Source organism: Apium graveolens, chromosome 9 (genome assembly GCF_009905375.1).
Source record: "Apium graveolens cultivar Ventura chromosome 9, ASM990537v1, whole genome shotgun sequence".
Classification (NCBI taxonomy): Eukaryota; Viridiplantae; Streptophyta; class Magnoliopsida; order Apiales; family Apiaceae; genus Apium; species Apium graveolens.
The window spans coordinates 276,212,848-276,236,805 of NC_133655.1; the positions used below are offsets into that span (position 1 = coordinate 276,212,848).

The 23,958-nt window shown below is 34.5% G+C and overlaps 3 protein-coding genes across 5 annotated transcripts; 1 reads left to right on the top strand and 2 right to left on the bottom strand.

Annotated features, from left to right (window-relative positions):
• The first annotated feature begins 11,467 nt into the window (after positions 1 to 11,467).
• Positions 11,468 to 15,549, top strand: LOC141684459 (uncharacterized). 2 transcript variants are annotated; one of them, XM_074489445.1, is made up of 10 exons: positions 11,468 to 11,644; positions 11,869 to 12,119; positions 12,215 to 12,281; positions 12,863 to 12,891; positions 12,972 to 13,180; positions 13,522 to 13,640; positions 14,132 to 14,227; positions 14,312 to 14,387; positions 14,654 to 14,799; positions 15,185 to 15,324. In XM_074489445.1, coding segments are annotated over exons 2-10 (963 nt in total). In that variant the 5' UTR covers positions 11,468 to 11,644; positions 11,869 to 11,900; the 3' UTR covers positions 15,187 to 15,324. The 2 variants fall into 2 exon arrangements, with proteins under 2 accessions (XP_074345546.1, XP_074345545.1); XM_074489444.1 differs by having other exon boundaries at positions 11,472 to 11,644; positions 14,646 to 14,799; positions 15,185 to 15,549.
• Positions 15,550 to 15,973: 424 nt separating this feature from the next.
• On the bottom strand, positions 15,974 to 20,559 carry LOC141683376 (protein LSD1-like). Its single transcript, XM_074488075.1, has 7 exons — positions 20,323 to 20,559; positions 18,534 to 18,647; positions 17,797 to 17,907; positions 17,323 to 17,438; positions 16,545 to 16,625; positions 16,415 to 16,468; positions 15,974 to 16,312 (listed from the first exon to the last, which is right to left on the bottom strand). The coding sequence occupies exons 2-7, from the start codon at positions 18,643 to 18,645 to the stop codon at positions 16,280 to 16,282; spliced, it is 507 nt and encodes a 168-aa protein (XP_074344176.1). The 5' UTR covers positions 18,646 to 18,647; positions 20,323 to 20,559; the 3' UTR covers positions 15,974 to 16,279.
• A 727-nt stretch (positions 20,560 to 21,286) lies between these two features.
• LOC141683375 (F-box protein CPR1-like) lies at positions 21,287 to 23,713 on the bottom strand. Of its 2 annotated transcripts, XR_012560250.1 has the most exons (3): positions 22,395 to 23,713; positions 21,990 to 22,081; positions 21,287 to 21,650 (listed from the first exon to the last, which is right to left on the bottom strand). XR_012560250.1 is itself a non-coding variant. In XM_074488074.1 (2 exons), the coding sequence occupies exons 1-2, from the start codon at positions 23,624 to 23,626 to the stop codon at positions 21,599 to 21,601; spliced, it is 1,284 nt and encodes a 427-aa protein (XP_074344175.1). In that variant the 5' UTR covers positions 23,627 to 23,711; the 3' UTR covers positions 21,287 to 21,598. The 2 variants fall into 2 exon arrangements, 1 of the variants encoding a protein (XP_074344175.1); XM_074488074.1 differs by lacking the exon at positions 21,990 to 22,081 and having other exon boundaries at positions 22,395 to 23,711.
• Between the last annotated feature and the right edge of the window lie 245 nt (positions 23,714 to 23,958).

The following is a 23,958-nucleotide window of genomic DNA, read 5'->3' on the forward strand; positions in this document are numbered from 1 at the left end:
GTTAAGGCGTACCCAACCTCACTATGTGCAAGAAGATCTTGCACAAAATGCAATTCAGATGGAGCTTCAGCATGATCAAGAATTGCAGCATAGTTGTTTGGAACAAACTTTGCTCCATCAATGATTAAATCCTTTGGTGTCATGTGAAAAAATATTGAAATTCAAGTATGCCTGTTAGGTGTTTGAGATAATGTCTGTATGAAAAACCAACGTGAGAAAGAATGAGAAAGAGAGTAAAAGTAAGAAGAGAGATAAAGTATAAAGAAAATAAAAGATTAAAGAAATCTTCTCTCTGTTGTTCTTATACTCTGAAAAAAAAATGTTACCGTTGGACACCTGTCAGACATGCAGTAATAACGGATAGTTACTGGGCTCGAGAAAACAGGAATGATTACTTACCCAGTTGCCTTGTTACAAGGAAAAACCATTTCATTTATCAAGAGACACAGTTTTAATTCAAAATTGAAACCGTTAGCACTGATTGAATTATTTTTCACTGCAACATTAATATTCTGAAAATGAATCATGTTAAAAATGACCGAGATAATTTCGATGAATAAGTGCTGACAAAGAATCAGAACTTAAATAAAGACAAAATTTAAATGGTCATCAGAATATCAAGCAGGATTTAACAACACAAGATAAAATAACTTAGAGACAAAATCTTGAAGTAAAAACAGTTTTCATTAATATATCAAGTCAATACATATATGAAATAGAAATTACATCAATACAAGATTTTCCCTAAGCTTCTAATCCTAACGTCAACAGCTTTAGTCCTAGCTAAGAAGCCTGACAAAGCTGAGGATGAAGAAGAACAGGAAGAAGACGAGATTAAGTCATCTTCCTCTTCCTATCTTCGACAAACAAGATGGCGAGTCGTATGATTCGCTCTTGCTGACGGATACGACGAAGGTGAAGGTCTCTTCGAATGGCCACCAGATCACGTTTGATAACCTCTGGAAATTAAATCCAGAGATTGTGAGGGATGTTGGTGATAGGGTAGGGAGTTGGAATTCCATTCAAAAAGACATGCACAGTCTCATCACCGTAATTGTGGAACCAGCCAAATTCAGCCATTTGTGATAGTAAATGAAAAACAAGACTGAATTTGTGATACAAGTGTGATGAGAAGACTAATGTGAAGTGGCTGTGTATATAGGCAAGAGAATGCCAAGAGACGCAAAGATATTTAATGCTGACAGGTAGAATTAATTCTACCTCGTCTCCCTAGACTTTGAAAAAGAATAACAGTCATTGGAAAGAGGAATCATGGTCTAGACCACAAGACACAAGAAACAGTGGACTCTTCAAGTACAAAACCATTAATCCTAATCATAGTGACTATTAATCTTCCACTTCAACATATGCGAGTACAAACTGAGACTGTTATTAAATTTCATTCAAAGATAAGCCAAGTAAAGGATTAGACTGAGAAATCAATACTTAGACCTATACCAGAACTTAACAGTCATCAGAACATAATTTCTTAACTCGAAAAAGTAATGCTCATCTTAGTAATACTCATACAAGTTCTTAGTTATGAACGTCAGAACTTAATCATCAGAACGTGTAACTAGAACTTGTCCTCAGAATTTGTGCAAAAATGACACAATGACTGTTTATCTAAAATAACATAGACCACCACAGAAATTTTCATCATTCAGATGGAGTGATTAGTGTGTGCATTAAGCTAAATAACAGACAAAGAGTAAAGTCTGATCTACTTCAGTACATCTTAGAAATAAGTCATAATTAAAATTTTGCTAAAGAGCTGTCATTATCCTGAAACCTACTGATAAATGAGTTCATGCATGAGTCCACCTCAACTGTGTTTGTGCTAATTTTATGCATCTTTAAAATTCTCTTTTACAGTGGCTTCTCAGTGTAAGTGAGTCACGACTGCTTATCAGAATTTATGCTATTATCAGAGTATTTCTCCAGTAATCATAGAGTATGAAAAGTCACCAAGAAAATATTTTGCTTTTCTAATGCATATTTACTTAATACCAGCAATGCACTTGGGTCGTCCCTTTCACATTTTTACTCTAGATCTCAAAGGAGTACCTGATTTTAATTTTTGATTTTTTTTTTTTTTTTTAATAAGAGAGGTCTATCAGCACTTATTACATTCAGCAGTTTTACTAGTATCAGAACTTAACAGATGAGTAGCATTATTCTAATTTGCGACTTAGTAATAAGATATACAAAGTAAACTTAACTAAGCTCAGTTATCAGAATTTGCTAGTGTCATAAGATTTCCACTGAAATAATTACTTCTTCCATGGAATCATTTGTTTATTGAAGATTACTAGATCAGTATCTAGCACAGTTATCCTCATAGGATTGAATAGTTACTGAAACAGACATATCACTTATCAGAGTTTAGAAACATATATCAGACAACAGTCAGTACTTAAAGACATTTATCAATTAATGCACAGAATATACAAAGAGATTAATTCTGTAAATACTGATCATAAAGTCTGATAACATAGAACAAGTTTAAGCAGATTTAGAGAAAGAACCTGAAATCATTCCAAGTTCATTTACCAATTTTAAAAAGGTAGCTTCACACAGTGGTTTTGTGAAGATATCTGCTACTTGTTGATCTGTGGGAACAAAATGCAATTCCACTGTACCTTCATCCACATGTTCCCTGATGAAATGGTACCTGATGCTGATGTGCTTTGTCATAGAGTGTTGAACTGGATTACCTGTCATAGCAATAGCACTTTGATTATCACAGTAAATAGGGATTTTGAAATATGTTAACCCATAATCCAGTAACTGATTCTTCATCCAGAGAATCTGTGCACAGCAGCTTCCTGCAGCAATATACTCTGCTTCTGCAGTTGATGTGGAAATTGACTTTTGTTTCTTGCTATACCAAGAAACCAACCTGCCTCCAAGAAATTGGCAGCTACCACTTGTGCTTTTCCTGTCAATTTTGCAACCTGCAAAATCTGCATCTGAGTAACCTATTAATTTAAAATCTGATTCTCTAGGATACCATAATCCTAGATCAGCTGTTCCTTTAAGATACTTAAAGATTCTTTTTACAGCTGTTAAGTGAGGTTCTCTTGGATCTGCTTGAAATCTTGCACAAAGACAGGTAGCAAACATGATATCTGGTCTACTAGCAGTTAGATAGAGAAGTGAGCCAATCATACCTCTGTAATCAGTAATATCTACTGAATTACCAGTATCCTTATCCAGTTTTGTTGCAGTGGCCATGGGAGTGGATGCACTTGAACAGTCTTGCATTCCAAATTTCTTCAGCAAGTTTCTGGAGTACTTAGATTGACAAATAAAAGTTCATTCTTCACTCTGTTTGACTTGAAGGCCCAGAAAATAACTAAGTTCTCCCATCATACTCATCTGATATCTTGACTGCATTAGTTTGGCAAACTTTTTGCAAAGTTTGTCATTTGGAGACCCAAAAATAATATCATCAACATAAATCTGAATCAAAAGTAAGTCCTTGCCATGGTTGAGATAGAACAGTGTTTTGTCAATAGTTCCTCTGTTGAATCCACTTTCCAGAAGAAACTGAGCTAAAGTCTCATACCATGCTCTAGGAGCTTGCTTAAGTCCATAAAGTGCTTTATCAAGCCTGTAGACATAATCTGGATGTTTGGAATCTACAAAGCCTGGAGGTTGTTCAACATATACTTCCTCTTCCAATTCTCCATTGAGAAAAGCACTTTTCATATCCATTTGAAAGACAGTAAACTTTTTGTGAGCAGCATAAGCCATGAATATCCTTATGGCTTCTAACCTAGCAACTGGCGCAAATGTTTCATCATAGTCAATTCCCTCCTGTTGAATATCCTTTTGCAACCAGCCTTGCCTTGTTCCTTACAATTATGCCATCACTGTCAGTTTTGTTTCTGAATACCCACTTTGTACCAACAACCGATCTATTCTTAGGTCTTGGCACTAAGGTCCAGACTTTGTTTCTTTCAAATTCATTCAACTCTTCCTGCATTGCTTGCACCCAATCAGCATCTTGAAGAGCTTCTTCCACTTTCTTTGGCTCAGACTGAGAGAGAAAAGAATTGTAAAGACATTCATTCGAAGTACCTGTTCTAGTTCTGACACCTGCCTCAGGATTTCCAATTATCAAATCAGGTGTATGTGATTTTGTCCACTTCCTTGCAGATGGAAGATTTTCTCTAGAACTGGATGCTCCCCCATGATTCATGCTGTCTTCGGTTTCATTTTCTGATGCTCCCCCTGAAACTATGCTCTCTGAGTTGGATCCTTCAGTATTTAGATTTTCAGTACTTGGCTTATCAGAACTTGACGAATCAGAATTTGAAGAGCCAGATGTATGTTCTGATGCTTCTTGAGATGTGATAATATCTTGAGTATGCTCCCCCTGCATTGGTGCATCTTCCTTTGACGTAGTCACCACAGTTTCAATAACATCAGAGTTTAATCCATCAGAATTTACAGTATCAGGACTTAGACTGTCAGGACTTGAGGTATCAGAATATGAATCTTCATTTTCAAATCTCAGCTGATCATGATCAATGCAATCTTCAAGTCCAGTGATCTTCTTGTCATCAAAAGAGACATTGATAGATTCCATGACCACTTTTGTTCTCAAATTATAGACTCTGAAGGCTTTTGTAGAAAGTGGATATCCAACAAAGATTCCCTCATCAGCTTTTAGATCAAACTTGGATAGCTGTTCAGGATGAGTCTTGAGAACAAAACACTTACATCCAAATACATGAAAGTATTTGAGATTTGGCTTCTTGTTCTTCACCATCTCATATGGTGTTTTTCCATGCTTGTTAATGAGTGTTGCATTTTGAGTAAAACAAGCAGTCTGCACAGCTTCAGCCCAGAAATAGGTTGGAAGCTTTGCTTCTTCAAGCATTGTTCGTGCAGCTTCAATGAGAGTTCTATTCTTCCTTTCAACAACTCCATTTTGCTGTGGAGTTCCAGGAGCAGAAAATTCCTGCTTTATTCCATGATTTTTGCAGAACTCTTCCATTATCAGATTCTTGAATTCAGTGCCATTATCACTCCTCAAAATTTTCACAGAATCTTTGATCAATTTATCCAGATGTTTGACATGATCAATCAGGATAGATGCAGTTTCACTTTTTGTGTGCAAGAAATACACCCATGTGTATCTGGTGAACTCATCTACTATGACCAACGCATATTTCTTCTTTGCAATAGACATGACATTCACTGGACCAAATAGATCAACATGAAGCAGATAATAAGGCTCAAGAATTGATGATTCAGTCTTGCTCTTGAACGAAGATTTTCTTTGTTTAGCCTTCTGACATGAGTCACAAAGACCATCAGGAACATACACTGATTTTGGCAGTCCTCTCACAAGATCTTTCTTGATTAGTTCATTTATCTTGTTGAAGTTTAAATGAGAGAGTTTCTTGTGCCAATTCCAGCTTTCTTCAGTTGAGGCTCTACTTACTAAACAGATTGCAGAACCATCAGAACTTGTTGAAAGCTTAGCTTCATAAATGTTACCACGCCTGAATCCCTTCAGAACAATTTTTTCTTTAGATTTACTAACTATTTCACAATGTTCTGCAAAGAAATCAACATGATAACCTCTGTCACAGATTTGACTTATACTCAGTAAGTTGTGTTTAAGTCCTGAGACCAGAGCTACATTTTTAATGATGACATTCCCAAGATTGATATTGCCATATCCCAAAGTTTTTCCAATGTTGCCATCTCCATAAGAAACACTTGGGCCAGCTTTCTCCACAAAGTCTGATAGCAGGGCCTTATTTCCAGTCATATGTCCTGAACGTCCACTGTCCAGAACTAAAATATTTTTCCTGTTGCCCTGCAATCAAAAAGACCACTAATTATTAGTTTTAAGGACCCAGACTTGCTTGGATCCTTTGGCCTTTTTAGGTTTGTTAACATTTGCAGCGGATTTAGCATCAGATTTTATGTTAACAGTTTTCTTATCAGAACTTATACTACCAGACTTTGAATCAGCACTTACACTAGAAGGAACAACAGAAACTTTCTTTAAAGAAGGTTTTATTTGATAATAATCATAGTACAAACTATGATATTCCTTACAAGTATAAATGGAATGCCATAAACTACCACAATGAAAACAAGGATCTTGTGGTTTGTATCTAACAGACTGACTCTTAACTCCTGATTTTGTAGATAAGGAGTTAATATTCTTATTCTTCCTGCAAAAAGAAGCCAGATGGTTAGAACTTCCACAGTTATGACACGCTTTCCTAGGAGCATCAGGAACAGATTTATAGTTATTGCTTTTATTCACACCTTCCTTTCCATTCCTGTTTTTCCTAGGTGATTTTACCTTGTTTGCATTCTTAACATCTTTCAGCTTATGCTTAAGCTGCTTCTTTGTCATTAAGCCTATGTTAACTTCAGCTGTCTTTTCCTGTTTTAGTTTGTCAGAAGCTAATTCCTTTTTAACTTCTGATTTCTCATTTTCAGATTTTTCAGTTACAAACTTAACAGGTTTTAACTTCGGCTTTTGCTTATCAACAGGCTTAATTTCTACAGTTCCTTTTTCATTTTTATTTTCTCCATAACCTAAGCCCTCTTTCCAGTTTCCACTGCTTAGCAAATTTTGAGTTGTTTTGCCAGAGTTAGTCCAAGTTCTGATAATCTCTCTCTCCTTTTCTAACTCAGTTTTTAGAGATTCATTCATTTTTAGCACTTCATCCCTAACATAAAAAGCATCATCTCTATCCTGCTGAGTTTGATGGAACATGACTAACTCTTTTTCTAAGAAATCATTTCTTTTCCTAAAAGCAAGATTTTCAGAAGTTAATCTTTCACATGTTAAAGTTTGATCTCTATAACTAACAAACATGGTTTTAAGATATCTTCTCAACTCATTAATATCATCAGTATGAAAAGCATAAGTAGTCTGAGGTACCTTTGTTTCAGCAGCTTCAGAACTGCTCTCAGAACTTGATTTATCAGCATTTGCCATCAATGCATAGTTCTCCTCACTTTCAGAGTCTGAGGTGTCTGTCCAGCTTTTCTGCTTTGTGACAAGAGCTTTGCCTTTGTCACTCTTGGTCTTCTTGCAATCAGGAGATATGTGGCCTTTCTCACCACAATTATAACATTTAACATTAGCGTAATCTCCTCTGTCAGACTTTCCTCCTCTTCCTTCAGATCTTCTGAAATTCTTCTTATCAGAACTTATGCCTTTTCTGGAAAACTTCTTTCCCTTCCTGAACTTCCTGTATGCAATCTTTGTGATTCCTTTCACCATAAGAGCACACAGCTTCATCATCTCCTCATCAGCATCAGTTTCAGGCAAGCTTTCAGAATCTGAGTCATCATCACTCTCAGAACTTGATGACTCAGTATCAGACTTTATGATAAGAGCTTTACCCTTGTCTTTCTTTGAGGAAGGTGGTTTGGGGGATTCCTCTTCAGCCTTGAGAGCAACTGTCCTTGACTTTCCTCCTTTCCTCTTGCTTCTTTGTTCCATCTCAAGTTCATGAGTCTTGAGCATTCCATAGATTTCATCAAGAGTTGTTTCATCAAGATTGTAGTTGTCTCTTATTGTTGTTGCCTTCAAATCCCAACATTCAGGAAGAGCTAACAGGAATTTAAGGTTTGTATCTTCAAGATCATACTCCTTATTAACCAATGACAAGTCATTCAAGAGTTTGACAAATCTATCATATACATCAGTCAATGACTCATTAGTCCTAGAGTCAAAGTGTTCATACTCTTGAGTGAGTATTGTCTTCCTATTTTTCTTAACTGTTTCAGTTTCTTGACACCTTGTCTCCAGTGCATCCCATATCTCCTTAGCAGTCTTGCAGTTGATTACCCTGTTTGACATTACATTATCAATGGCACTATGCAATAAGTGTCGTACCTTGGCATCCTTAGCAATAGATGCTATATCTTCAGCAGTGTAATCACTCTTTTCCTTTGGTACGGTCTTTGCTGCTTCACCTGCAACTACAACAGCGAGCTTGGTAGGTTTGTGAGGCCCTTCCTTGATTCTATCAAGGTATTCTGGATCTGTTGCTTCCAGAAACATGGTCATCCTTACCTTCCATATGGGATATTCAGATGGTCTCAATATGGGAACTCTGATAGTCTCATATCGACTCTGAGTTGATGTCTTTGATGATTCCTCAGTTTTGGTAGACTTAGTTGGAGTTTCTGTGTCAGACATGATTGTGTTTGGATCTTTAACTGTATGTGTGTTAACAGAAGGCTCTGATACCACTTGTTAGGTCACACTTTCACTATAGAGGGGGTGAATACAGTGTTTATTACAATCAAATCAAACTTCAAGAACTTATGTAACAGAAAACAAACTTTATTGAAACAATAAACTCTGTTACAATCTGAAACTGTTATCTCTCAGTGATGAACAAAATATCACGAGAGCTGCTAGGGTTACAGTAAATAATATTCTCGATAATGATAACACTTATAGTGTAAACCCTATGTCTGTGTTTATATACTACACAGTTACAAGATAATCGCTAATTGATATGGAATATAATTCTGCTTCCTAATATATATCAATCAGATATCTTCTATTCCAAGTATTCCATTCTTCACGGAATTCCTTCTTCATGCATATCTCTTCTTATGTTTATCTTGATCTTCTTAACTTCAATCAGCTACTGTCCTTATCTGATCGTCCTTCAGCACTTAAGTTCTGATATCTATCTCCTGATGCTTATCTCCTGATAACATAAGTACTGATATCCCTTAAGTTCTGACGTCCAGTATAAGTACTGATCAGTTAAGTACTGATTTGTTCTGTTCAAATAAGATCTGAAATCTAAACATAAAACATATTAGCCATGACATTATCAAATATATCTAACATATCGACAAGCGAAATGAAGACATGAAGATTGGAGATATCGACAAGTCATTTCTGCATTAGAGAACTCAGAGATATCGACAAGTCAAAATGCTTATAGAGATCTCAGAGATATCTACAAGTCATTTCCACGTGCAGAAATTTGGAGATCTCGATAAGCCAAGTTCACTTATAGAGAACTCATAGACCTCGACAAGTCAAAACTCTTATAGAGAACTAAGAGATCTCGATAAGCCATTATACTTATCGAGATGTCAGTTCTCTATAGTTCAAACTGGAGATCTTGATAAAAACCTCAAGTACGGAATGCAGACCAGTTAAAAATCCAAGATTGTCAATCAACAAATAAATCAATCACTGATTTGAAAAGTCTACAAAAATAGCTTGAAGAGTACAAGATCAAAGGCCAAGATTAACTGATAAAGGAAAGTCACAGACATGCACGATTTATAAAGATATACTAAGCCAGAAATGGAAAGTTTTAGATAACTTAAAGTATGGTTTAGTGCATGCTATTGCATGTTGTGTAAAACCTGTATTTACTAATCTATAAAGTAAACAATGGTCCTTTATTTTTTAGAGCAACAAACAGATCTAAGATTTTCTTGTATCTCTCTCAAGAAAGAAGCCGAGTTCTTTATCAACAAAAAACCTTGAAATTTGTAGCAAAACATACTTGATTTTAATATAAAATTAAGTGAGTTTTGAAGATACTGTGTTTATGTGCATATTTATTAATTATGTTTAAATACTATATCTCTACAAGTTAAACTGCTTTCTTCACTATATCCAAAACAGTTTAAAAAATTTAAAAATATCCTAAAACACATTCACCCCATCTGTATTGTATTCATTACCTAACAGGTGTTCAGTGAAAACCCCCCCTATCGTGAGATATGAGATCTAATCATATCCACTTATTTAAATATATCATATTCATCATCTCTCACCATTCATTTAATATTTCATAATTCAAAATTTTAATATTTTAATATTTCATCATCTTCAATCTAGTTCAACTATCCATCAACCACCATCACCTCTGACGTCCATCATTTCATACCCATATTTTGAATATCAATATCCCAAAAAATCGTTTCGGAATACGAGCGACCCAGTATATCCGTGTGCGCTTGACAAAGATGCGTATATATATCTAAGATTGAAATACCCATGTGATGCAATAATAACACATATAACTTGGCAATGCAGTTGCCTGATAATCTGAAACTTCTGTATGGTATTCCTATGGTGCCTAACAATTACAACTCAGGTTTGGTACGAGGGGATACCTCATCTCAAATCATGTGCATGTTTATCAAGCGTATATTGTGGACTAGATGGACCGGGTGAGTTAGTATACGCTTTCTAGTAATGCGTAAATTTAAGAGAAATATAAAAATTTCTTATTTTTCTTTTAAGAAAAGAATTCATATTTTAAACACGGGAATACATGTACATGCATATGGGTATATATTGAGGACTATAGAAAGGTAACTTGGACTTTCACCATTCCCAATAAGTTATTAATGAAAAAGTTGAGTTTTAATTAGTTTTAACAAAAAAATTGATAGAAAATGATCGAGAAGGATATAATATTGCTATATAATATATAGGGAATTGATAAATAAGCTCCAAAATTACTATTTAAACTCCAAATATCTTGTAAATGACATAGTTGTCCATGATGAATACAAATTTAATGAATTTCATTTGTTAAAAATATGGACAAATGTGTAATAAAAATGACCTAATTTTAAATTTGGAGTTTAAATAGTAAAATGAGGAGTTTATTTATCAATTCCCAATATTAATCATGTAATATTAATTTGATCAATATGATTATGTATTATGAAGGATTTGTAATTTTTTTTTAAAACTATAAGTTATTTTCTAGAACCATGATATTTTAAATAAATAGATCGGTCTATACAGAAATAATTTATCTTTATAAAGTATAAAACCAGTAATAAGTAAAAGACATTTCTCTAAAAAAAATACCAAAATTATAAGAGCATCTCAAATGTTACGAAATCGTAACTATAATTATACTGATCGTGATCGTAGAGCCTTTCTGAACATGTTGCAATTTACCAAATTTCATAATCTATTAGTATATTAAAATAAAACACATTATATTTATAATAAACTAAAATAATAAAAATAATATATTATTTTTAACATATAGACAACTATTAAAATAAATTTTAGATAATCAAAATTATATTAGTTAATACTAAATTTTAGATAATCAATAATACTACTATTAGGCATTAGCTAACCATTTTAACAGGGAAAGTAACTTCTAAATTAAAAGAACCTCATATGTTACAAAATCATAACTATAATTATACAGTTCGTAGAAACTTTCTGAACATTGCAATTTACCAAATTCCATAATTTATTAGTATATTAAAATAAAACACATGTTATTTCTAACAACCTAAATCAATAAAAATAACATATTGTTACATATGTTATTTCTAACAACCTAAATCAATAAAAATAACATATTGTTTTTAACATATAGACAACCTTTATAAAAATTAAATTTTAAATAATCAAAATTTTATGAGCCAATATTAAATTTGAGATAATCAATAATAATACTATTAGCTAACCATTTTAACTTTTTTAGGAAAAGATTCTTCTAAATTAAAAGAACCTCAATCAGGATCATTTAAATATATATATATAAAAAAGATACAATAAACCAGAACCAAAAACCTGCATAAACCAATGCCTCGCGTCAATTGACTTGAAGATAGTCGCTGTTTATATTAGGTATTAAAATTTCTATGCAATGCACACAAGATGTATGATAAAATGTCCCAACTAACTTTTAACTAGAACTGCATGAATTATTATTACAACAAGTCCAACTAGTCTTACGGTTTACATTTTTATGAATGCATGTGCTAGAATTGTAGATACAGCCAATGTATCTAGTTAGTACTTGATAATGTATGTTGTAAGTTATAATGACTGTTAAAAATCTTTTGTATTAGGCCGAAAAAATTTGAACCATTTCGGAATCGAGATGGCGGTGAAAGAGCTTGTAGAGGTTTTGCATTTTATGCGGTCAGTGGAATTTTGGAGAATGGGAGTATGTTGGACACTGTCTCTTATTATGGCGTATGCTTGTTTACTTGCTCAGAGGTTTTTTAGTCCAGAGAGCAAAACATATGGTCGTTGTTCAACAATGGTTGAAACGATGAAAAGCACAGTTGATAGAAAGCCTGTCTGCGTTATTACTGGCGTAAATAAACACATTACTTCTGTTTATGTTTTCTTTACGTATTGTTGTAGTTTTAGTTAATGTGGGTTCTTGATTTTTTATTATGGTATTGGCAGGCGACATCTGGTTTGGGTGCTGCAGCAGCAGCTGATCTTGCGAGAGATGGATTTTATGTTGTTCTAGGTATGTTGCAAATTTCTTTTCGTGATCGTGAGATCGTCTCATTGCAAATTTGAAAAAACCTCAGGCAAATTCGTTCCCTCCTGGAAAGAAGTGAACCTGCTTTCATAAATCATTTCTTGCGTAATTAAAATCTCTTATCTTATGGCAATGTGAGGTATCTTTAGGTTCATTAATGTCGTCTAGCAAACCTTAACGTTGTTATGAAGCAGAAATTTGTTATGTATTACGAAATTTTCATATTGCACTTCACTTTTGAAAATGAAGGATTGTTGCTTATTTTGAGTTGTATTCCAAAATAAAAAGTGCAAACAAGGGAATAACTTTCTATTTTAGGTCAGAGTAATTTGTTGATAACTTGAATGAGGTGATACACCAATCAATATGTAACAGATTCTTCACTCAATAATGGAACAATGAGATACTATATAAACTCCTTATGCATTGTATATAATCAGTTATTATACAGAGAAACCTCAAATTCTTTTCATTATCTTTCAAAAGTATTGACTGGACAAAACATAAGAAAATTGGAGACAAGACTAGTTTTATGCTAATGGTTTTTTTTAATTAATTTATTGCAGCTGGAAGATCATCTCACCTGTTATCAAAGGTACATCACATGACTGTCTTCATTTCATCGTATGAGACCCCGTACTTGTTTATATCTTTATTTTCTTGTTAATATCTCAGGTTATTTCTAAGATCAGATCACAAAATAAAGCCGCGGATCTCAAAGCATTTCATCTAGACTTATCATCTTTTGGGTCAATATTGAAGTTCAAAGCCGCCCTTCAGCAGTGGCTTCTTGATTCAGATTTTCATTGTTCTATACAGATCTTAATAAATAATGCTGGAATACTTGCAACATCATATAGATGCACTTCTGAGGGCCATGATCAGTAATTTCTTTCACCCTTATAGTCTTATTAGTTCATTGTGTTTAGAACATAAGCATTATCGTTTTCAGAACCAATATTTAAAATACTTACAAATTTGTATTAATGTCCTTCGATTAGTTAAGAAAAGTCAATGGTAGAATTTCCCGCTGATCTAACACTAGCTCTCCCAGTATATACTGTAATAAAGAGTTGTAACCTTTAGTTGATTAGTTATCGTTTTACATATTTGTTTCTTGTTCGTAAATGTTTCATGTATTATTTTTGCTGCTAGGTCTTACATCAGTAATATGTCTCCTTATAAACTAATATTGTTTGCTCACAAAAATCCTTGTGTTATTTAGAATGATGGGAACTAATTATATTGGTGCATTCACTCTAACGAAGGTTCTACAGCCGCTCCTGGAAAAAAGTCCTGTCCCTTCTCGGATTGTTAATGTATCATCATTTACGCATCGGAATGGTAAGACTTATATACATATGTATTTTGAAATGTGTTTTGCATTTTGTCTCTGATATTACTGTTATAAAACTTCATCAAGCCTGTATTACCCTGACTTCAATACATTTCCCCAGAAGAATATACTTTCTGGTCATGCTGTTGTTTCATGGAAATGTGCCTCCAAACTTATTTACTTGTAAAATCTAAAATGATCTAAACTCTTGTTTAGTATGGCTAAAGCGGTCTATATCTATTTCCTAGAGGACGGGTATTAGTGCCAACAATATGTTGGCATCTTAGATGATAAGCCCCTTTTATGAATTTTGTATGTTCTAAACTACACCACTTGGATGACTTTCACATGATGATATCTTGTAAAATATGATAAGGTTTCTGTTGATCTACCAGTCATATTGATTCGGTGCTGGAGTTCATGGTCATAGTTATTCACACACTGGAGGATTGTGACAGCTTTCTGATTCACAGTATTAACTTTCTACCATTTTTCTCAGTATCCGGGGTTCGTGTTGACAAGGAAACTGTATCTGGGATGTCCTTTTCCAAATTGGAATGCTATCCTTATTCTCATATATACGAGTATTCAAAACGTAAGATACATTTTCACGTAGATACCAGTTAAATATCTTTTCAATATTAAGCTATACGCTAACACATGCCAAATTCTAATGCAGTATTCTTACTACTCTTCACTTATGAGCTTCACCGACAGTTTCATATTATGCGAAAGCCGCATCAGATATCTGTCATGTATGTATCGGATTCTTGGTTCATATTTAGAGGATGTTAATTGTGCTTGTTTTGCTGTTATTATTGCAAAGACTTGACCATTTTTACAGTTGTTATCACTTCTTTAAAAATGAATATAATTATATGTCAGTTTCCTTTGTTAAATAATCTATGCACATACAAACCAGGAACCAGGTAATGGGTACAACTGAGACAGAAATATGAGAGGTTGTTCTAAATATCTCACTGTTTGTTTTATATATCTTGTTTCTTTTCAAGTGCTGTAGATCCTGGAGTAGTGAAAACAAACATTATGCGAGAAATTCCGTCATGTCTCTCAGAGACCGCATTTTTGGCCTTGAGAGTTCTTGGTCTGTTGCAGTCACCCGAAGTTGGGGTATCCTCCATTGTCGATGCAGCCCTTTCCCCTCCTGTGAGTTTTGTCTCAAACTAGTGATTTGTTTCACACATGTCGAGGTTTATACATTTATCCCGTCCAATATAATTTGTGGCATACTTGTTTTGCATGATTTGTCATTTTCAAATTAACATATCATTTGTGTTGATGAAGTTCTAAAAGATTATTCACACAATTAAGAAAAAAATCTGATATGGCATTAGCATTGTCAAGCGCTATGTACTATGTTCTCAGTCCTAAGGGCAGTTACATTTTCATTAGTGAAGTCTTTGATTATTTAATTTGTCCTTTGTTATTGTAAATCTACAAGTAAACAGCTAATAGTTAGCAAGTTTTATCGCTCACAGAGTGGTAGATTGGCACATTGGCACATCTAAACTCCCATTGTTTGTAATTTCAGGAAGTGTCCGGATCTTACTACTTTGGCGGGAGGGGCAGAACTCTTAAATCATCTGAACTTTCTTATGACAAAAACCTTGCAAAAGAACTCTGGAAAATATCTTGCGAATTATTCCTAGATGTAGAGCGGCAATTTGAGGACACTTCCAAACAAACTTAAGGTGAATAGATGTGATTAACATGTTCTTAATAGCTAATAGAATGCACTCGATGCTATTGTGCTGAATCATTATCAAACCTCAAAAGTACATACGCATGCAGAAGAGGATTTCTACTGTATAAACTATTCTACACATTGTCATCATATATCCAATTGGAGCACATTTTTCGAATACATTTATTTATACAAAATACAAAATTATACAATTACTCCAGAGTCATCATCATCTGTTATTTTCCATGTGCGTGTATTGAACTTTTCTTATGACACCTATAATTAACTTACTGTTGTAAACTTTTGAGAATTTCATCTTTATGTGATCCTTGTGTGGAAGTGATTTTTTTGTGCTAACACTTATACACACTACAGCGTTTACGGCTTCATTAAGAAAGACTCACAAGGAGTGAACTGAATTAAGGTGTTACGAACAGAACACTTAATCAATCAATAATTTGTGGTTTGGTTCAAAATAAAAGTTTGAACAGGTGGTCTCAGAAATAGAGTGGAAGAGAACTAGAAAATGCTACATAAATAGAATGGAAATTCAAATTTATAAAGAAAAAGTTATTCTTCCCATCAAATTAAATCAGTATACTAACAGAGTTACAGATCATACATTAGACAACAATCTACAACAATGAATTAACTGAAATTTATTAAGCAGATATAGGTGCACATTAGCCCCTCTTTCTCTGCACTTCCATATATTTTATATGGAATTGCCATAATTGCAATTTACAACTCAAGATAATCACAATCAATTACTAGCCATCACCATTCCTCGATTGTTCCTAAGTAGTTTTACATCATTTTACATCCAAAAGAAAATTTCCCCTTCCTGAAAATGGAAGGATAAACTACCATCCTATTAGCATATGAGCATGACAAGTTTGATTTCAAGCACCTTGAAGCTCAGTTATAACTGTATCTATTTTCTCAAGTTGTAACGCCAACAACAACGTTGTTCACCTATAAATGTGCAACTCTGTCAGTCATTTGCACACAGATAGCAACTGCAAATGAGTAAAGAGCAACTGAAAATGAATTAATAATTAGGTAAAAAGAAATAACCGTTTTGCCACTTTCATCAACAGACACAGGATTCTGGACAATGACCGTTTGAGTCTGTTAAAAACAATTTAAGATGATTAATCACAAATATTCTTAAAATAGTGGGATAAACAAGACAGACTGGTCTCACAGTTGAAGTTGCAGTTGTCGTTCCAGATGAAGGCGTCCCATCAGGTCTGCTTGCAGGAACAGGGATACTTGTATTACGCATCTGAGAGTAACATAAAATTTTAATGACAAAGGAATTCTGAACACATGACAGGTTATTTAAATCTAATCGTGATATAATAGCTCAGAAAAAGCGTGTATGTTTAAATAATCAGTCTAATAGATAATATAGCCTACCGGGTTGAAAGGTACAGAAAATTTCATACATCTTAGAAGCTACAATTAACCTTATAGAAGTTATAGTTTTTACGTCCAAATTGTGAAATTTATCATTGCTAACTACCATTTGTTTATTAATCTCCTATATGCATGAACGATCATAGTTAGGCACAGACTGCTAGTTAAAAATTAGACCATTAAAAAAACAGAATCAGGGTTAGCCCCTCCTGTGTCTATATAAAAGAAATGTCATCATCGCATATCATGTTCATGAAATCGAACTTAGCATTAGAATTTAGAACTGTCATCATCAGCCACATAAAGTATGCAACAATGTGCTGTAAGGTGATAAAACAGTAAACTTCCTAAAGTGAGGGCAACCCTGCTAGAGTAAGACCTCTTCTGCTACAGACTTCTGTTTGCAACTTATAAGCATCAGAGGTTCTTTCTAACTCATACAAAACAGAAAGCACCACTTAATAACCAAAAAGAAGGGAGAACAACTGTAAAACAGTCATATAAGCAACAAGGGAGAAAAGCTACTCTAACATGCTGGTAACTACGACTGATACTGTACTTACATTTATGTTAGTTACGTATTGACAAATGGCACATCTGACAGATTGAGATCCATAAGGATACATAAGTGTTGTATTGCAATTGCCGCAGTTGATGTGAGCAACCTGGTGGTTTGGTGCTGTTTGTTAACAATTTGACAACACATATTAAACCGAAGCGATTTGTTGGTACAATAAATATAAATAAACGAGTATATAATACACAAACGTATATCTGGTATGAGCAGAACATAAAAGTCAATGTAGGAACAGAGTTCTAGAATTCCAGGGCCAGCCAATAGAGTAACTCCGGAGAAGAATTTGTTTTTTTTCTTTAAATTAAATAGATAAGATATAACTCCCCTCCTTCCACACGCACTACTATTAAGCGAGCTCACATAAATCCAGCAGCAGAAGTAATATTGGTGTAAGAGTCATGATTCTTAAATGATAAGCAATGAAGTAAATGAAACAAAGGAAAGCATTTAAACTTTTTACCTGGCACAAGGCTCACTGTGTGACAGCATGAGCATCGCACACTTGTAGCTCCACGAGTATACATCAGCAATGTACGGCAACCTCCACATATTAGTTGGGACATTTCCATTCCTGCAGGTTTTACAATTATAAAGCTGTGATGAATAAGCGAAACTGAAATTCAATCTGTTGTAGAAAATGAATAATATTTTTACATATATTGCATGCACATCGGCAGAAAGGGTCAGAAGCTAGCTAAAACAAAAGAGAAGAAATAATTGAAATGAAGACACCTCGGAGATGATCAGAGCTCGACTTCACAACTGCCCTAGATAACCACTTGTACAGATAATCATCTTTACTATCCCTGTACTTGTATTTGTGTTACACTGTTAGTATTTTCCAATAAGTTAGACCTACACACCCATATAATAAGTGATTTGAATCCTTCATCTCTACTGAAATGGGAGGACGCTTTTGCCATTCAGGCATTCTTCGGTTAACAGTGTTACGTTACTGATGTGTCTTCCACAGTAGTTAATATTTATCAAGTACACATAGTGGCAGTCTTCATGGTTTTACATTAAACTATAACAATTCAGAACAGAAAACATGCTCCTAAGTCCTAACATGTATTCCCATGTCAAGTCAGGTTTTCTCCATTTTTTCAATACGAAGAGATAAAAACCTATGTTTCGAATCCAACCCGAAAAAAACTTCTGGTAATTGATATTATAAATAGATATCATAGGGAATACCTGGAGGAGGTACTGTAGTAACTACATTGCACACTGCACAACAAACATTTGCTGCTCCTTGTGGATATAGGAGCATTGTCCTACACCCCCTGCACACTAGTTGACTCTGCATAGCTGCAATGCCATTGAACATTCCACATTGATAAAAGTTGAACTTAAAGCAGACTTTAATTTATGTTTGGATTTTTTTTTCAAGGAAATATAAAGATGCAACAATATAAACATTGCAGCAAGCCAGAAAACAGTACATCAATTGAATATATTATTACACATATTGTGGACCTTGAGGACAATCATGGTCAAGTATAGTAGTTTTAGATTACTAGATGATCATATTATTAATTATAATTCATAACAGAACATATAGGTTACATATGCACTTCGGTAACACTCTTAGTATAGCAGTATTGTATTATCACATATGTAACATGTACAGTATCTGTTTATATTTATCAAGTGTATAATTTCTCAATATCGGTATTCTTCTTTACATATAAACATAAATAATTAAATATATATATGAGTGATGCATGTGATATATCTACAATACAACAGATTAAACATAATGGAGTTAATTACAATTCAGTTTATACATTTACAATTTGACAACTATGGTTTGTGCAGATATTCCGAATGGTCGTGTCAGCACTGCGAGACCTACGAGTTGTCTGAGCAGTACTTGTACACTTGAAACAGGTGTTGGGTACCCTAATTTGCCAAAAGATCTTCAAAGTGGAGACTACATGATGAAGAGCAGACCAACCATAAACCCTTTAGGTGTTGTCAGCGGTATCAGTCTGTAACGGACTTCATTATGAGCTCCCCAGATTCTAGATAGTAAATATCATCTAAAGGTTGTCATATATTGTGCTACCATATGTTTTCCCATGTTTCCAACTTCGAAAATCCTAATACTTTTCTTTACAATAGTCAATATCCACTTGTCCAAAAACACCAGATTACCCAAATCAAATGGACCCTGATCCTAGTTTTATATAGAATAAAGAAGAAAACCGTCCAAAGAGACAGATCTGCTTTTTATAAAGCAGATGGTTGTATTACAGTGCAAGTTTAGTATCTTAAGGGTGAATTAGAAATAATGACCAGACTCTTTGATGTTGATTACGCTTTTATAAGACAGTAAAGTTGTTCCTCTTGTGCTGAGGAAAACATATTCACATTAAATTAGCGAGAGAGAGTTTGGATGGTTTTACTAATGTTTGCTAACACGAACTTCTCTTCTCTATCGGTTTTATAATACAATTATGTGCCTATACGAACAGAGAAATCTAGTATATACCAAAATCAATTCCGTCAGGGACTAAGCACATAAATCTTGCATTTCCTCATCATTTATCACTAATCTGCATGTCTTGATAACACTGAAACTCTTTCATAAAGCAAACTGATGACTGTTTACAATTTAGACTCCAACTGAGACTTTAGGACTTACAAACCAACACAAAAGATAAACCACCAAAAGAAAAAACCTACGAAAAATCTTTACATAAATTCTATGCACAACCATTCTCAACTCTCAGTGCACAATTAAGCCTTATAATCTAGTAAATTACTAAACTATCAAAATTTAGAGAAAAGGTACAAGCAGTTCATCATTCAAACAGAAAACAAAATCATCAAGAACCCAACAAAGTATCCAAAAGAAAAAGCCAATAATTACAAAACAACACCAAAAATCAAAAGTTAAAAAAACCCAATAAAAATCTTTAATTCAGCATAGATTTTATCAACAAAGATTGCAACTTTATGGTAAATGCAAATTGCTTACCTACAAGAAATTCTTGAACAAATCTTGTGGGTAAAAAAAGATAAACTTGTGATGGGTATTTCTCAACCAAGGTTGTGATGAAACTGGGGATTTAGATTATGTTGTTCTTCTCCAAGAAAATGGGAAAACACTTCAATTTTATTGCATTGGAAAAAGTGTACAGAAGTTTCCCAAGGAGAACAACATAACAACAATCTTGCCACAATTTTTCTATCTCTTTCACTATTACTTTATCCTAGTATTTTACACAATTTATAATAAATGTTTATACTAATGGTTATTGTTTTATAAAAACAAGGGAAATTTGGTTAATTATGATTTTATAAAATGAGATGAGACCCTTATTTATACAAATGAGTTCACAAGAAAAAATCAGTTACTATTAGAGAAAAATTTTAAGATCCGTTTTGGAGTACGTAGCATTGCTCTTTATAAATTACGGGGATTGCAACACCTTATTAACAGTGGGTCTGTGATTTAGCAAAACAAGTTACAGCTACATATACAGACCCTGCCTCATGGTAAAAATTTGTTAAAGAAAAAAGTTTCCCAGACAACTTATCTCTTTACCAGTGGGTCGATGGCCTCTAATCCTTTGTGACCATCCCTTTATTCAACTTGTTTACAAGTGGATAACTAAACATAGATTCCTTACAACCTCTGTTCCATTTCTATATGATAATATTATCTCCCTCTTCCAGACATAACAAAGAGTACTTCTATGTTACTCCAGGAATCAGAGTTCTGACTGAAAGTGTTCAAAGTAACCTATAACTTCAGTTCACATGGCAAGCCAAGAAACCATGTAAAACTGAGCATATGCGTGTAGAAGTAACATTCATGAAATATTCCGGACAAAAAAGTAAAAAACAGCAATCGAATCACCTTTGAAAGTTTAAAGGAAATCAAATCTAATCTAGTTAATATTACCAATACAGTGGTAGGCTACTTCACAATTACGCACTGGCAAGTAAAATCTGCTGTAAATATAAAATCCGGCGGAGAACTGGTGTTGATTCATATACCAAGTACAAACCAGAAAAGAAAAGGCACCACATTCCAGCATTATACAAAATTAAGTTTCAGATCCAAACTAAGTAAAAATAACTTAAGCTCCTACTGTATCAGACAACATTGTTTGTATGTTAAAAAGAAAAGAAATATAAATACAGCAGACATGGCTGAGGTTTCCAATACGGAAAAGAGGCTGCTATACAAACATGACAGAAAAGGTTTCAAGATTATACAATCGAACTGTTGTAACATGACACCAGTCCTATTTAATCTCCCTGTCCTTGTATTCTTCACTTTGATTGAAACGCAACAACCTGCAAGGACAGGATACAGCATCAGCTTTTATAGAAAGATGCAGGTAGAGTTGGCTAGCAAGAAGGAAAAGAGAGGGAGGGGGGCAAGATGAAGCACACTTTGCTAAAAACTTTGTCCGTCATTGTCCGTAACACTGAAGTACATAAATATCAGATATAGGAGCAAAAATATATATCTAATAGCTATCGTCACTTGTTTTTCACACACAAAAAGATTGGACCTTGATGTTTAACACAAACTTGACTCAAAGTCTATCAAAACGCCCCTACTCCCCTCAAACTATCACATAGACAAGTGATCAATAAGAACCAATTGAACTGCAGAGAGTACTAACATACTTGCCCTCAACAGTTTGCCACCAACCATGCTGCTGATAAATCTCTAAAAGATTTACTCTATCCTTTTTAACACCATATCATCCAAAGCATCCCTTCGAGAGAGAATAATGAATCATTAACATCATATGGCAAGGACATTACATTCTTCTTATACACATTACGTATGCATTGCACATTCTTGTTACAAAATAGAAAAAAAAAAGTACTAATACAAACTTCAGATCAACAAATAGATATACCAACACACACATTGTAGAGAATAAAGAAAACAATTGAACCATAAGACAGCTCCACTGTTTACCCCTTTCACTTTCATTCCAATAGCTTTTAGATTAAGTTACAAAAAAATTGTGTCGTGTTTCTCATTTTAACAAATGCAGCAGAGAATGTGAGAAGTTAGAATACCTATTGTTTGCAGCAAGTCTAGTCTCCTGTCCCGCTTGTCCCGCTTCTTGGGCTTGTGCAGCTTCTTCTCTAACTCTCTCCATACCCTCGACGGCAACAAGACTTTCAATGTAATTAATGGCCATGTAATGAGCCTCCATGCCTTCTCCGACACCAAGATCCTTAATTTCTTCACTTGCTAAGTCATAGGTGAACAGCTTTCCGTTCCTGTCCCTTGTAATAAACTTCCCATCCTTATAGCATTCCACATGTACAGGCATCTGTAGCCCTATTGACTCTATCGCGTACACCAAATTCCAAGTACCAGAATTTTCTTCCAAAGCAAAAACATAAATCTTATCACTAGGTACCGTGCCAGGTGAATACACAATCTGACCAACATTATCATCTAAAGCAACAATCGAGGTCGCGCTAGCCACATTCTTTACACACCTGGGACCCGAAAACACCCGTATCACCTCCGTTCGAACATCAACAGTCAACCAAACTTCTCCCTCCTTATAAATCCCAATCCAAAAAGGATTCCCCTTTACACTTACACACCCCTTTAAAAACCCCAAATTAAACTCAAACCCCGGTTCCAATTCCTTCCAAGAATTATCCTTACACGAATAAACACGAAACCTAAACAGCATTTCCGGACAATTCTTGACCCGAAATCGATAAATACAAACAACCTTATAATCATCACCAACACAATCATACCCAAAAGCAACATAAATCCTCAAAGGGTTTCCAAGATTCAAATGAGACACCACAACATCTAGAAACCTCCGAGTAGCAGGGTTCCAAATCACAACATTAGTAGGCCTAAGAGTAGGCCTAGAAAAACAAACCAACCCATTAATTGAGCCAACTAATCTCAACAAAGAACTCTTTGATTCTTGCTGGGCTTGCGCATTTCTTGCACAACAACTCGGACTCATCGAAATCGATAAGGCCTCAACTGAAGGGGTATCAGGTATTGGAATTGGATTTATAACAATTCTTGGAATCTCCCAAGAATTGAGCTTAGCAATGGCGATTGTTTCGCGACAAGGCCTGTGGAGGAGAAGTAAATGAGTATTGGGATTGAGATCATACCAAGAGAGATGGGTTTTGGAAAAAGATTGTGAGGAGATCAATGCAAGCCAAGATTTGCAGATGATGGTGAGAGAGATCAGGGTCTTTACGGGAAGCCTGGTGAAGATCTCTTCGAGTAAATCGACAGGGAGAATTCCTGTAGAAGACATAATGTTGATTGTAGTACTGGAATGGCATGAAGTGTGTTTATGTAAGAAGCACTTGCAACTTGCTAGTGTGCGAGTTAAGTATGGTATTGACAAAAGTCTCCATGGCACGCGTTAATAAATGTGATTTACGAGTTCTAAAAATTTTATTGGCGTAGATTTTTCTGCATGATTATTTAAGATTTAAGAGTTCTTCACCAATATTATGTGGATATCTCATTTTTTTTATGAAAGGCCGGAGATTTTATTAACTTAAATCCATCTCAATACAAGCTTGAATATTGATAGGAATAGACGACCTATCAAAACTATGACGTGGATAAAAATACGATTCC